General features: G+C 43.1%; 1 protein-coding gene across 1 annotated transcript; it reads left to right on the plus strand.

The window, feature by feature from the left end:
* Positions 1 to 1823: 1823 nt before the first annotated feature.
* FAM177B (family with sequence similarity 177 member B) lies at positions 1824 to 6478 on the plus strand. Its single transcript, XM_052654260.1, has 4 exons — positions 1824 to 1994; positions 2284 to 2350; positions 5864 to 5961; positions 6296 to 6478. Exons 1-4 carry the CDS (start codon positions 1824 to 1826, stop codon positions 6476 to 6478), a joined length of 519 nt encoding a protein of 172 aa, XP_052510220.1.
* The last annotated feature ends 6800 nt before the right edge of the window (positions 6479 to 13278 follow it).

Here is a 13278-nt window from a genome sequence, read left to right on the forward strand (position 1 = left end):
AATAACATTTTGAACCTAGGAACTCTGGCTCCAAGCTTGTTAGTTGTATTAAGATTTAACTTAAATACAATAAAATTCATACTAAGTCTAGATTTTGATTCATTTTAACAAATATATGCAGTCGAGTAACCATCACTACAATCATGCTATCTATGAGAACAGTCCCCTCACCCGCATCAGTTCCCTTGGCCCCTTTGTAGTCAATCTTCTCCTCCATCCTCTCAGTCTTAGCAAACACGGATCTGTGTTCTACTGCTAAAATTTCAAATAAACAGAATCATACAGTATCTGGCATCTTTTACTTTGCATGATGCTCTTGAGACTGCTTCCGAGTATTGCAAATATTTGTTGTCCAATAACATTTAATCACTGAGCAGTATTGCATTGCATAGATATACCACATTTTGTTCATCTTTTTACCAGTTGACGGACATATGGATTGTTTTCAGCTTGGGGCTCTTATAAATAAAGTTGCTAAGAATGTTCACATGTACATCTTTAGACTGACATACGTTTCTGTTTCTCTTGGGTAAATATCTAGACATGGAGTTACAAAACTTTATGGGTAAGTATATGTTTTTAAGAAACTGCCAAATTGTCTTCTGGGTTTCCTTGATGGCTCAGCAGGTAAAGAATCCACTTGAAGTGCAGGAGACACAGGAGATCGGGTTCAGTCCCTGGGTTGGAACGCTCCCCTGGAGGAGGAAAATGGCAAACCCACTCCAGTATTCTTGCCTGGAGAATCTCATGGACAGAGGAGCCTGGCGGGCTACAGTCCGTGGGGTCACAGAGTTGGACACACCTGAGACACATATAGGCTTCCCTGTGGCTCAGATGGTAAAGCGTCTGTCTACAATGCAGGAGACCTGGGTTTGATCCCTGGGTCGGGAAGTTCCCTGGAGAAGGAAAAGGCAACCCACTCCAGTACTCTTGCCTAGTCTGTTTCCCAAAGTGGCCATACCATTTGTAGCCCCACTAGCAAGCACTGTATGACAGTTCTAGCTGCTTCATTTATTCCTCATCTCTTGGCATTGTTAGTCTTTAATTTTTGCCTTCCAGTGACTGTGTTATGATATGACATATGGTTTCCACTTGTATTTCTCTAATGACTAATGACATTGAGCACTTCTCCTAAACTTATTTGCCATCTATAAATCTTCAGTAAAGTATCTACCGAAATTCTTTGCCCCTATTTAAATCGAGTTGTTTATATTTTATAAATTGCTGTGGTTTTTTAAAAATATATTCTGAAAATAAGCCCTTTATCAGATATATACTTGGCAAATATTTTCAGCTGTTTTGTGTAAAGACTGTACTCTTCACCACTAACTTGTATTGTTCCTCAATATTTATTGAAATGACTGAGGAATTTCCACAGGATGATGGACACTTCCTACTAGCAGCTGTGGATTTTGCAATTAATAAGGCATAAAGGAACCCTGCTGACATATTTGTTTGAAGACCTAAAGTTCACAGTTTCACTGCTAATTAAACCTTTTCCATTTTGGTACAGAGCTAGACAGTCCTGTATTAGATTGGAAGAATTGATGAGATCATGGTTGTGATTACTTGTGAACCCTTTGTCTTCACTATCCATCAAGAATAACTAAATAATCAGCAAGGACTTCCCTGGTGGTTAAGACCCTGCCTTTGCACTGCAGAGGGTGAGGATTTGATCCCTGGTTGGGGAACTAAGATACCTCACACTGCACAAAATGGCCAAAAAGGGAAAAGAAAATGACTAGACCTGTCTCTGCTGTATAACGCTCTCCTGGACAGCTTGTTCTAAAGCGTCCTGATTTTCACTTACTAGTTGTTTCCTTATGGAAAAAGACAATTTCCAGCAGTTAGAACTAGAGAAGAGTGGGCCTTCCAAAAGGACAACTCCCAGAAGAATTATCCATTTTGCTGATGGAGACATCATGGAAGAATATAGCACAGAGGAGGAGGAAGAGGAAGAAAAAGAACAGAGAACAAATTCAACACTTGATCCTGTAAGTTTAGATTATCATTATTAGTGAACACAGGGGCTGAGTGAATGAGAGATAAAACCAACAAGTTTTGTCAAAAATAGTTTTAAGCTAACTCCTTGTTTTCTTTGGGTTGCTTTCTGGAGCTGTGTACAATCAGCTTATAATTTTGATCATCTTAGTTTTCTCATCTATGAGAGAGAAAATGGAACCTATTACAAAGCATTTTGAAGCCTCTACACTGAAGATTCTGCAGTCATCAATTCTGTTTTTAATTACTCTAACCTGGTTTCTCTTTCTTGTTCCTTTTTAGTCTAAACTTGCCTGGGGGCCCTACCTATGGTTTTGTGCAGGGCAAATAGCAAGAACCTCATTTTCTAGTAAGTACTGCTAAGGTGGGTTATTGTTGTTGTTTTTCTGTCATAAATACAGGCTTATAGACCCTCAGATGAGACTTGAAGTGGTTTAATCTACTCTATAGTATTCTGAAGATCTGTTTACTTCCAGATCTACACTGGAACATTCCTGAAGGCATAGAACCTCACATCTTCAGGGAGACCTTGCCATCTTTTCCCAACTCTTGTTAGTAAACTCTGCTGCTGCTGCTGTTAAACCGCTTCAGTTGTGTCCGACTCTGTGCGACCCCATAGACGGCAGCCCCCCAGGCTTCCCCGTCTGTGGGATTCTCCAGGCAAGAATACTGGAGTGGGTTGCTATTTCCTCCTTCAGTGCATGAAAGTGAAAAGTGAAAGTGAAGTCGCTCAGTCTTGTCTTAGCGACCCCATGGACTGCAGCTCACCAGGCTCCTCCTTCCATGGGATTTCCCAGGCAAGAGTACTGGAGTGGGGTGCCATTGCCTTCCCCTATCTTCCTTTAAATCTTCTCTTAGAGTTTTCTCCCTTGATCCTAGTTGTCTATTTTAAAGGCCAGACAAAACCGATCTAGATTCCTCTTTCATAAGACAGAGTTTCAAACATTTGAAGACAATAGTCAATCCTCACTGAGTGGACTCTTCTCATGAGTAAACTTCCAAGTTCTTTCTTGATTTTAACTATTGTTATCTGACACAGTTCCCAGTTCCCTTGTCATAATCATTCTATTATAAGCAAGACTTTTATTGACCTCTCTCAAGGAGATAATGAATGACCTAAGTGGCTATTTATAAGAGAAAATGAAAGTGAAGTTGCTCAGTTGTGTCCAAGTCTGCAACCCCATGGACTGTACCCTGCCGAGCTCCTCTGTCCATGGGATTCTCCAGGCAAGAATAATGGAGTGGGTTGCCATTTCCTTCTCCAGGGGATCTTTCTGACTCAGGGATTGAACCCAGGTCTCCTGCACTGCAGACAGATTCTTTACCCTCTGAGCCACTGGGGCTCCTGTGTTTATTTATTTATAAGAGATGAATAGTAAATCTTGTCTTGTTTGACTTTCACCAGTTAAAAAAAAAAACACAGTTGGCAACATCTGATTACTTCCTCTAACTCATATATACTTGTGCATATGATGGACTTCCCTGGTGGCTCAGTGGGTAAAGAATCTGCCTGCAATGTGAGGCAGGTTCGATCCCTGGGTCAGGAAGATCCCCTGGAGGAAGAAATGGCAACCCACTCCAGTGTTCTCACCTGAAATATCCCATAGACAGAGGAACTTGGCAGGGTACAGTCCACAGGGTTACAAAGAGTTGGACACAACTGAGAAGCTAACCAAACGTGTATATGATGGAGGGAAAACAACTTTAAAAATCTGAGAAAATAGAAAACATAGCTCTTAGGAATTGATTTCCATTCATTCATTAAATAAACATTTACTAAATACTCATATGCTCAGCACTGTGCAGGACCCTGGGACTCAAAGACAAATGACAGTCTTTGCTTTCAAGGACCTTAATATTCAATGAATAATGCTGGCCAGTAAACATGCTTATAATGATACTTTGTTGTTACAATTTCCAGGGTAGGAGGTATACAGGGACTATAGACTGGAGTACTCAGGAATGGTGACCTCTGGAGGAGACACCTTAAGAGAGTTCTGAAAGTATGTCTGGCCAATGCCAGCTTGGGGACCACGAAAGTGACCATGGGGAGTCTTTAAATTACATTAAGGGTGATTTAGTCAGATGGGATGAGCCCTAAGTACTGTTAGATCAAGGTAGAGGGTTAGTGATTTGGAAATTTCTTTAGAGATCCAGGTGAATACTGACCTTTGTGAGCCTGCTAAGCTGCTTTAGGCAGCGTCTGACTCTTTGCAACCCTGTGGACCATAGCCCACCAGGCTCCTTTGTTCATGGGATTCTCCAGGCAAGAATACTGGAGTGGGCTGTTGAACCCAGGGACCGAACCTGCTTCTCTTACATCCCCTGCATTGGCAGGAGGGTTCTTCACCACCAGTGCCACCTGGAAAACCCCCATTACTGACCTTACCTTGACCAAAACACACTGGCAGAAGAAATGCTAGTTCCAGAGACTCCTATGCTTTAGTCGGGGCAAGACTGTTTGAAAAGGTAAAATGTTTTTGAGGGATGGAAACTTAAAAGATCAGATCAGGTTAAAAAAATCAAAACTTAGCACAGCAATGTGAAAGTGTGAAGGAGAATGGGGACTACAGTGATTTCCACATTGGGCTTTGATTTCAGATGATGGGGATAGGACACACGGGAAATCTATCCACCTCTGGGTTCCAAATAGAACTGTAATCTTAAAGAGCGTCTGCCTGGGGGTTCCAGACTATAGTGGAGGCATAAATAGGCTAACAGTCAGTATCCTGATCTCTACACAGAGACTTTGGTGAGAACTGGAACCCAGATGACTCTGGTAACTAATTTCTTCAATTTAAAATTCTAGTAGGTCATAAACAGGAAAACGTCCTGAGATGCTAATATTTTAGAAACTTCTCTTTTGCACATGTACTGGGCACTGTAGCAAACAAAGAGATTAAAAAGCTAGAGTATTTTTGAAAGGATAAAGCACATTAAAAAAAAAGAGAGCGTCATTTTGATGTCTGTATGAGCAGTATCTTTAGAAGTGGAACAAATCATGGGAATCACAAAGTCCTCTAATGGGAGGAGGAGCATCAGAAGTCCTACATGTTTTGATATGGCTCATTTCTAAAGTCTTTATTGAATTTGTTACATTATTGCTTCTGTTCTATGTTTTGGGGTTTTGGCCACAACACCTGTGGGATCTTAGCTCCCCCATCAGGAATCAAACCTGCACCCCCTGAATCGGAAAGAGAAGTCTTAATCACTGGACCGCCAAGGAAGTCCTCTAGTCCTGTACTTTTAAGGGAGAACATCTCTAGGAAAGACCTTCTGGAAACCACTCATTATTCATGCTAACCCTTTATTCCTGACTCTAACAATCCCTGAGGCTGCAAGCCACCTTGTTACTGAAGTGAAGGCAGATAAAGAAAGCTTTACTTAAGAAAGCTTTACTTAAACAGCTGCTTAGGGAGGAGGGTTTTTTTTTGTTTTTTGTGGTTTTTTTTTTTGATGCATGGAAGAATTTCTGACATGGGTCTTGGTAATACTGGATTTAATTTTTGGTGTAATATGCAATGTACTCACAGCTGATGATCAGATGACTCACATATAAGTGGGCACCGTCTATTCTGATTGCTCAGGACCTGTACTTGTTATTAAGCATTTTGAAGATCTCTTGATATATTCACCTGAAAAAGATAGTTTAGATGCCATCCTATGTGAAGATACAAGATTTAACAAGTTCCCTTTGAGTCCTAAAATTTGTGAGAGTCTGCAGCAATCAAAATATCTTGTCAGCCTTGAAGGTAAGTGTGATAATAGACAATCTGTGGGCAAGTTGAAACTCTTGGCTTGTCCACAGACTCTAAGCTTTCATTCTTAATTCAGCTTACTAAAGTGCTTCTTCTTTCTTTAGCCTGTGAATTCCTTGGTGAAAGATTTGCAGTCTTCTTTGGTCTTCATCAGCCCAAGTACCAGTATATGTTAAATGAGTACTGTAGAACACAAAGCAAGGTATGTGACATCCTGGTGGGTACAGCAGGAGCCTGGAGATGGGAATATTGGGCCCACAGAGAGGAGCATTTCCCACTTGGTATTTCACGTACTGCAGTTTCACTGAGCTCCCATGATCAGACTGACTTATCTTTCTAAGGTGCCTCACCCCATGAAGTTTATTCATATTTGCCTTTGGTGTGAAGTTAGAACATCACAAGATAGGTTGTAGAAGGTGGTGTGAAACCTGAGGTTGCTTAGAGGAGAAGCTTGTTAGAAGGGTGTCTCTAGAAGATATAGAGGTCAGAGGTACTGGGTTTACAAGTAAACATTTCCTTATTTCTCTTTATATTAGCAAAGTGACAAGGGAAGTGAAGAGAATGGATCAGAGGCCCAACCAGCCAATGTTCCTAATGAGAAATGTCACCTGGAGGCCAGGGGCCGTGAGTACGGAACAAGACTACGAGATGTGGCGGAGGGCATTTCTCAGTGGAGCGCCTCATCCAGGGAGGGCCCGATGGCAGATTCCAGCTCCTGATGAGCAGCGGGGCTATGGTTTCCCTGGATTTCTGTTCCCTGGTCATTGATTACCATGGCAACAGCACCACAGGTGGTGCTTCTGAGCCAGATCTGATCTTAATCTCTTTGTGAGTTATTCTCCACTAGCCAGGAATTGCAAGCCATCATGGGAACAATTGTTGTTTCTTTCTCAATATACATTTTTATTTATAAGCCCTGAAACCCAATGCCACCCCAGTGGTGCAAGTCCTGTCCCTCAGCTGTGGGCTGTTAGTATTGATATTTGAGTAGTAGCGTAAGTGCCTTATGGAAGAGGGCATGGCAACCACTCCAGTATCCTTGCCTGGAAAATCCCATGGACAGAGGAGACTGGTGGGCTACAGTCCATAGGGTTGCAAAGAGTTGGACCTGACTGAAGTGACTAAGGACAGCATAGCACAACACATAAATGCCTTAGGGAACTTGGGCATGGGAGTTTTAGGCTAAAACTCTTTGTCAGGTGGCTAGGGTGTAGAAAAGAACCCTCTGTTCCTAAAAAGAAACTTTGGGCATCAAAAAGTCTAAATAAAACTTTCTTTTGGGATTTGACATAAGAGATGTCCTTCCCTACAGCTGTGCTGGTTTACTTGAGGCTTGCTTTCCCCAAGAAGCAAACATTGCTAATAACTGTTACAACATAGCAATCTTTGAGAGCTGGGTGCATTTTTCCCCAAACACATTGAAAATAAATGACAATCTAAGTTCTACAGAAAGTATTTGGAAAAAGTGAATGACTCTTTCGTTAACTTGTCAACAAATTTTCCAAAACTGTAAAGATCAGACATGGAAATCATAACTGCATAACACTGATTGTGCTGGCCAAAAGTAGCTATGGTATACAAAACTACAAGTTTTGCGATAATAAGACCTGAGTTCAAGTTTCAATTCTGCTTCTTACTAGTTGTATAATTTTAGATGTCTTAATTTCTGAGCCTCTGCTTCTTTCTTTGTAAAATAGGGGTTTTATTTGTTTCTCAAGGGTTATTGTTAAACAAACTGAAATAATAAATATGAAAACTCTTTTAAAAACTGTGAATATTAGTTTCGAGTGCTTAATTAATGACTCTTATAGACTTCCCAGGTGGTTTAATAGTAAGGAATCTGCTTACCAATGCAAGAGACGCAGGAAATGTGGGTTCAATCCCTGGGCTGGAAAGATCCCCTGGAGGAGGAAATGGTAACCTATTCCAGTATTCTTGCCTGAAAAGTCCCATGGAAAGAGGAGCCTGGCAGACTACAGTCCATGAAGTTGCAAAGAGTCAGACATGACTAATGCGACTGAGCCCATAGACTGTTATATTGAAGGTCCCCAAAGAACAATGCCTTCTGGAATTCATGTCCTCATATAGCCTCACCTACATTGACTATGGCCTTGGCTATGTTACTTGCTTGGGCAAAGAGAGTTGCAAATATGACGCAACTGGATGCTTGATAAGCACTTGCACCTGGACGCTTGTCCTCTTAGAAAGCTTCATGTTGTAAAGAAGGTTGGGCTAGATTTCTGAATGATATGAGGCCACAGCAACCCCCTACTCCCATCACTCTGAGTGGGTGACAGGCCATACTTGAACTTGCTGCCTGATTAGCCCTGGTCTTCTCCGGCAACTAGGGCTCCCTGGTAACTCAGTTGGAGGATACCCTAGCCAGCCTGCCTGCTCCCCACCCCCAAGGCTGTCAGGTAAGCCTGAGCTCTGTTCCCCACGGGGTAGGTTAGGGTTTGCTATTAGGCATATGACTTGTCTCCCAAGAGTCCATGTCCCAGCCTCTCTATACCATTTTCCTGTTCCCATTTCCTGGAATGTCTATGGATAGTATACACTGTTTCAGGAGGCTTTGGGAAACTGGGGCCCTTCAGGCCTCTGATGCCACTGCCTGGCCTAATCACCTGGATATATATCTCTTTGAAGGCGGCCCACTTGAAATGCATCTGAGATGGGCTGCAAAGGTAACAACAATAATTTCCTAATTTGGTCTTGCTGCCATTGGGGCCCCAGGTCTCTCTAGGAACTTGGGCTCTCTATTATCTTTCATTCTTGGAAGCCCTGTTCCCATCAGTCAAGGTTTCAGAGTTCCTGGAACGGACGGTTTCAGGTTAATGGGGACCTCTATTCAGGAGCCAGCTGACTTCAAGTCACAATGCTCCCAAAGTGCCAGAATTCTGCCTTACTCCTCCAGGCTAGACTGACCATGCTGAGCTGTATCAGCTGTTCCTCCCACCTTACTGTGTTGTGTTGGGGCCTATCCAGGCAATCATCTCCTGCAAGTTTAGTCCGGCTGTCTCATTTGCCACCATTGTTGTTGTTCAGTCACCCTGCTGCTGCTGCTGCTAAGTCGCTTCAGTTGTGTCCGACTCTGTGCGACCCCAGAGACAGCAGCCCACCAGGCTCCCCCATCCCTGGGATTCTCCAGGCAAGAACACTGGAATGGGTTGCCATTTCCTTCTCCAATGCATGAAAGTGAAAAGTGAAATTGAAGTCACTCAGTCATGTCTGACTCTTCGCGACCCCGTGGACTGCAGCCTACCAGGCTCCTCCGTCCATGGGATTTTCCAGGCAAGAGTACTGGAGTGGGGTGCCATTGCCTTCTCCGTTCAGTCACCCAGTTGTGTCCAACTCCTTGCGACCCCATGGACTGCAGCACACTAGGCCTCCCTGTCCCTCACCATTTCCTGAAGTTTGCCCAAGTTCATGTCCATTGCATCAGTGATGCCATCCAGCCATCTCATCCTCTGATGCCATCTTCTCCTTCTGCCCTCAATCTTTCCCAGCACCAGGGTCTTTTCCAATGAGTTGGCTGTTCACATCAGATGTCTGACCAAAATTATTACCACCGTTATCCATTCCTATATTTTCCACTGGTTTATTTACCCAAATGGGTTGTCAACGGACCAGGAAAACAGACTCTGATATATTAATCATGAGCATCCTAGCCAAAAAAAAAAAAAAGAACAAGCCTCCTAGAAAGTACAACTCTGGTGATATTATAGACCTATGGCCACTTTCCCCAAAACACAATCATAATGTCAGATTGACTTAGTAGGACGAGATTCTACCATTAGTCCTACCCTATAATTGGAACACTCCCTACCAATAATCTAGACAAAGAATAGTACTTGTCACCACTCCAGACCCCACCTCTTTTCACAGAGGGTTTCCTCTTGAGTCTTTATCTCCTTGCATGACACCTAACCTTGGTCAGTATCATCTTAGTTCATTCTACCTCATTTTTATATCACTGAACCTTGGAGAAGGAGTTCCAATCTGAGTCATTTTCCTCCCAGGAGTCATCTCTGCCTTTTGTGGATTGATGGATGCTAAACAGTATGTGCCCAGCTCTATTTGGCAGCTCCCAAGATCCAAAGATATGTTGGGAAAGAGCTAACTAACTTCCCTTCCGGTGATATTTAAACCCGAGATTCTTGCCAGCCAAAAATATCCCCAACTAACCAATTAAGTAGCAAAAGTTTGTTGATTTAATCAATCAACTAAATTTTAATGATCATTCTGATTTCTTAATGTTTTAGGTTACTGCCACCACACTTCATTGTGTGTAATAGAGGCAAATTAAAGTTAATTTTATTATCTTTCTTTTCCAATGATGGAGTCACCCTAAACCTTAACCTTGAGAGTGGAAATTCAAGAGATCTGAAGTGATGAGAGAAGCTGTCTGGTAAATGCACACAGGCGTCTACCCTTTATCTCCATACCTCCAAACATCATTTGAGCATCTTACCCTGGATGAACAGCCTGCCAAGAATTGTTTGGGTCTTTTTCATCTTTGCAGGCTTGTGGGAGATGATACCCTTCAATTATTCCTGTGGAAGTTTCTGTCTTCTGCCAAACTGTACCATCTCCAACCACAAGATATAATTATTTATTATACCTACAGCAAAATGAAGTCAACCACACCTTTACCCATTCTGTTTCCCAGGCAAGTTATGTAGGCTTGCCAAGAGCTAGCAAACACAGTTGTCAGCTTTTCAGGCAAAAGAGGAAAAAGAGTGTTAAAATTTCTTTAGGGAAAATCTTCTGTATATGATTTCATTTATGTTGGGGACAAAGTGGGAGTGACATCAGTCTGAATTTAATTTGAGTGGACAGGATTTATACTGAGAAAAAGAAGATTAAGGTTCCCCAACAAATCATTTAAAAGGAAATGGACACAATTTATATGACACATTTACTTTGTCATCTTCAAGACGGCCTCAGGCCGACAAGATGTATAAATCAGGGCAAAGTGGTAGAAACAAAATTCTATTTAGAATTGAGTGGATTTCTATATAAAATGTCTTCTAAGATTAATGTTTCATGGTGGTCTTTAAGTGGTCTTGGGGAAAAAGTTAGTTTCAGTGACAGAGAAAAATAACCCCCTAGAACAAGATGTCTCTCAAGAATGCCTTGATGGTGGGAAAGTACATTCTTCAAATTCAAAGAAAGGTAGTTTTTGAAACTTTATTTCTATTTATTTAATTTCGGCTGTGCTGGGTCTGCATTGATTTGTGCAGATTTTCTCTAGTGTGTTCAAGCGGTGGCTCCTCTTCGCTGCAGTGTGCAGGCTTCTCACAGCAGTGATTTCCCTTGTTCTCATGTCTGGAGTGCTCCCATTTGGAGCACAGGCTCTAGGCGCTTGGGCTTCAGGAGTTGCAACACATGGGCTCAGTAGTTGTGGTGCATGAGCTTAGATGCTGTGGGATCTTCCCAGACCAGGGATCAAACCTATGTCCCCTGTGTTGGCAGGTGGATTTTTAATCAATGAACCAGCATGGAAGTCCCTTGAAATTTCATATACAAACTTTATTAATGTTACTTGTAGGCAATTGATTGAAATATCAGTCTTTCTCATTGGCTGATGTGATAGTTTTACGTGTCAACTTAGAAAGTGAAAGTGAAGTCGCTCAGTCGTGTCCGACTCTTTGCGACCCCAAGGACTGTAGCCTACCAGGCTCCTCTGTCCATGGGATTCTCACTGAAGTGGGTTGCCATTTCCTTCTCCAGGGGATCTTCCCGACCCAGGGATCGAACCTGGGTCTCCCGCATTCCAGGCAGACGCTTTAACCTCTGAGCCACCAACTTAGCTAGGCTCTAATGCCCAGTTAGTTAATCAAACATTAATCCAGGTGTTACTATGAAGGTATTTTGCAGATGTGGTTAACATCTGAAAATCAGTTGACTTTACGTAAAGGACATTACTCTCAATATTGTGGATAGGCCTTATCTAATCAGTTGAAAGCCTTTACGAGAGAAAAACTGAGGTTCCTCACAGAGGAAGAAATTCTACCTCGGGACTGCAACATCAAATCCAGCCCAGCTTCCCTGGTGGCTCAGTCATAACGAATCTGTCTGCCAATGCAGGAGACGTGATCTCACATGCTGCAGAACAACTAAGCCCACACCACAACTGCTGAGCCTGTGCTCCAGAGCCCAAGGGTCCCAACTACTAGAGCCCGCACGCCCTGGACCCCGGCTCCACAACAAGAGTGTGTGCTGAGCAGCTTCAGTTGTGTCCGATTCTTTGAGACCCCGTGGACTGTAGCCCACCATGCTCCTCTGTCCATGGGATTCTCCAGGCAAGAATACTGGAGTGGGTTGCCATTTCCTCCTCCGGGGGATCTTCCTGACCCAGGGATCGAACCCAGGTCTACTAGGCTCCTGCATTGACAGGCAAGTTTTTACCACTAGCACCACCTGGGAAGCCCCTCCACAACAAGAGAAACCCCTGCAATGAGAAGCTGCTGCTGCTAAGTCGCTTCAGTCATGTCTGACTCTGTGTGACCCCATAGACAGCAACCCACCAGGCTCCCCCGTCCTTGGGATTCTCCAGGCAAGAACACTGGAGTGGGTTGCCATTGCCTTCTCCAATGCATGAAATGAAGTCTTTCAGTCGTGTCCGACTCTTCGCGACCCCATGGACTGCAGCCTACCAGGCTCCTCCGCCCATTGGATTTTCCAAGCAAGAGTACTGGAGTGGGGTGCCATTGCCTTCTCCGAATGAGAAGCTGGTGCACCACAATTACAAAGTAGCCCCCACACACCACAACTAGAGGAAAGCACATGCAACAAAGACCCAGTGCAGCCCAAAATAAACAAATAAATTTTAAAAAAAAATCCAGCCTGAGTTTCCAGCCTGTTGGCTTGCCCTGTGGATTTTGGACTCGTCAGTCCCCGTCATTGTGTAAGACAATAAATCCCTCGAAATAAATCTTTCTGATTCTCTTTCTCTGGAGAACCTCAACTGATACAGCTAGTATCCAGCATACAGTTTGGAAGTTACTGCTACCATATTTAGCAAATTATTACACCGCCAGTTGGTTGGTGTTTCCATCATGCAACGTGCGTGACAGCTCTCTTTGCTTCACATTTTTCATCCTGTCCTGATTTAAACACGCTTACCTGCTTATATTGTTAAGCAAAACCCTTTCATCTTGGCTACCCATTGTTTCTAAAAGAAGTTCACCATCCTAATATTTATGAAGAAGTACCTGGGTTGGAGTTCTTTCTTCTCATGGTTAATTGTGATCACAGAAAGCTGCATGACTGAGACCTAAAAGTCCTCCACTCAGTTGGCTGGGGGACAATGAGTGGATGAAATACCCAGCAGATCCCAACAGAGGATACAAGTGAATGGGAAGGGAGAATATCTTGGCCTTTAAAAGGAAAGCTTAGTGAGTATTCAAAAGCCAGGAGGACAGGGACTTCCCCAGTGGTCCAGTGGTTAAGACGCTGTGTTTTCACTGTAGGGGTTCTTGTTCAATCCCCTAGTATACACACCAGGTATACTAAT

This window comes from Budorcas taxicolor, chromosome 16 (genome assembly GCF_023091745.1).
Source record: "Budorcas taxicolor isolate Tak-1 chromosome 16, Takin1.1, whole genome shotgun sequence".
Taxonomy (NCBI): Eukaryota; Metazoa; Chordata; class Mammalia; order Artiodactyla; family Bovidae; genus Budorcas; species Budorcas taxicolor.

Excerpts from the sequence above, each read along its gene's own strand:
- FAM177B (XM_052654260.1), top strand. The coding sequence starts at position 1,824 with ATGGAAAAAGACAATTTCCAGCAGTTAGAACTAGAGAAGAGTGGGCCT. Across the intron at positions 2,351-5,863 it reads AGCAAGAACCTCATTTTCTA|CCTGTGAATTCCTTGGTGAA; the intron begins GTAAGTACTGCT and ends TTCTTTCTTTAG. Across the intron at positions 5,962-6,295 it reads ACTGTAGAACACAAAGCAAG|CAAAGTGACAAGGGAAGTGA; the intron begins GTATGTGACATC and ends TCTTTATATTAG.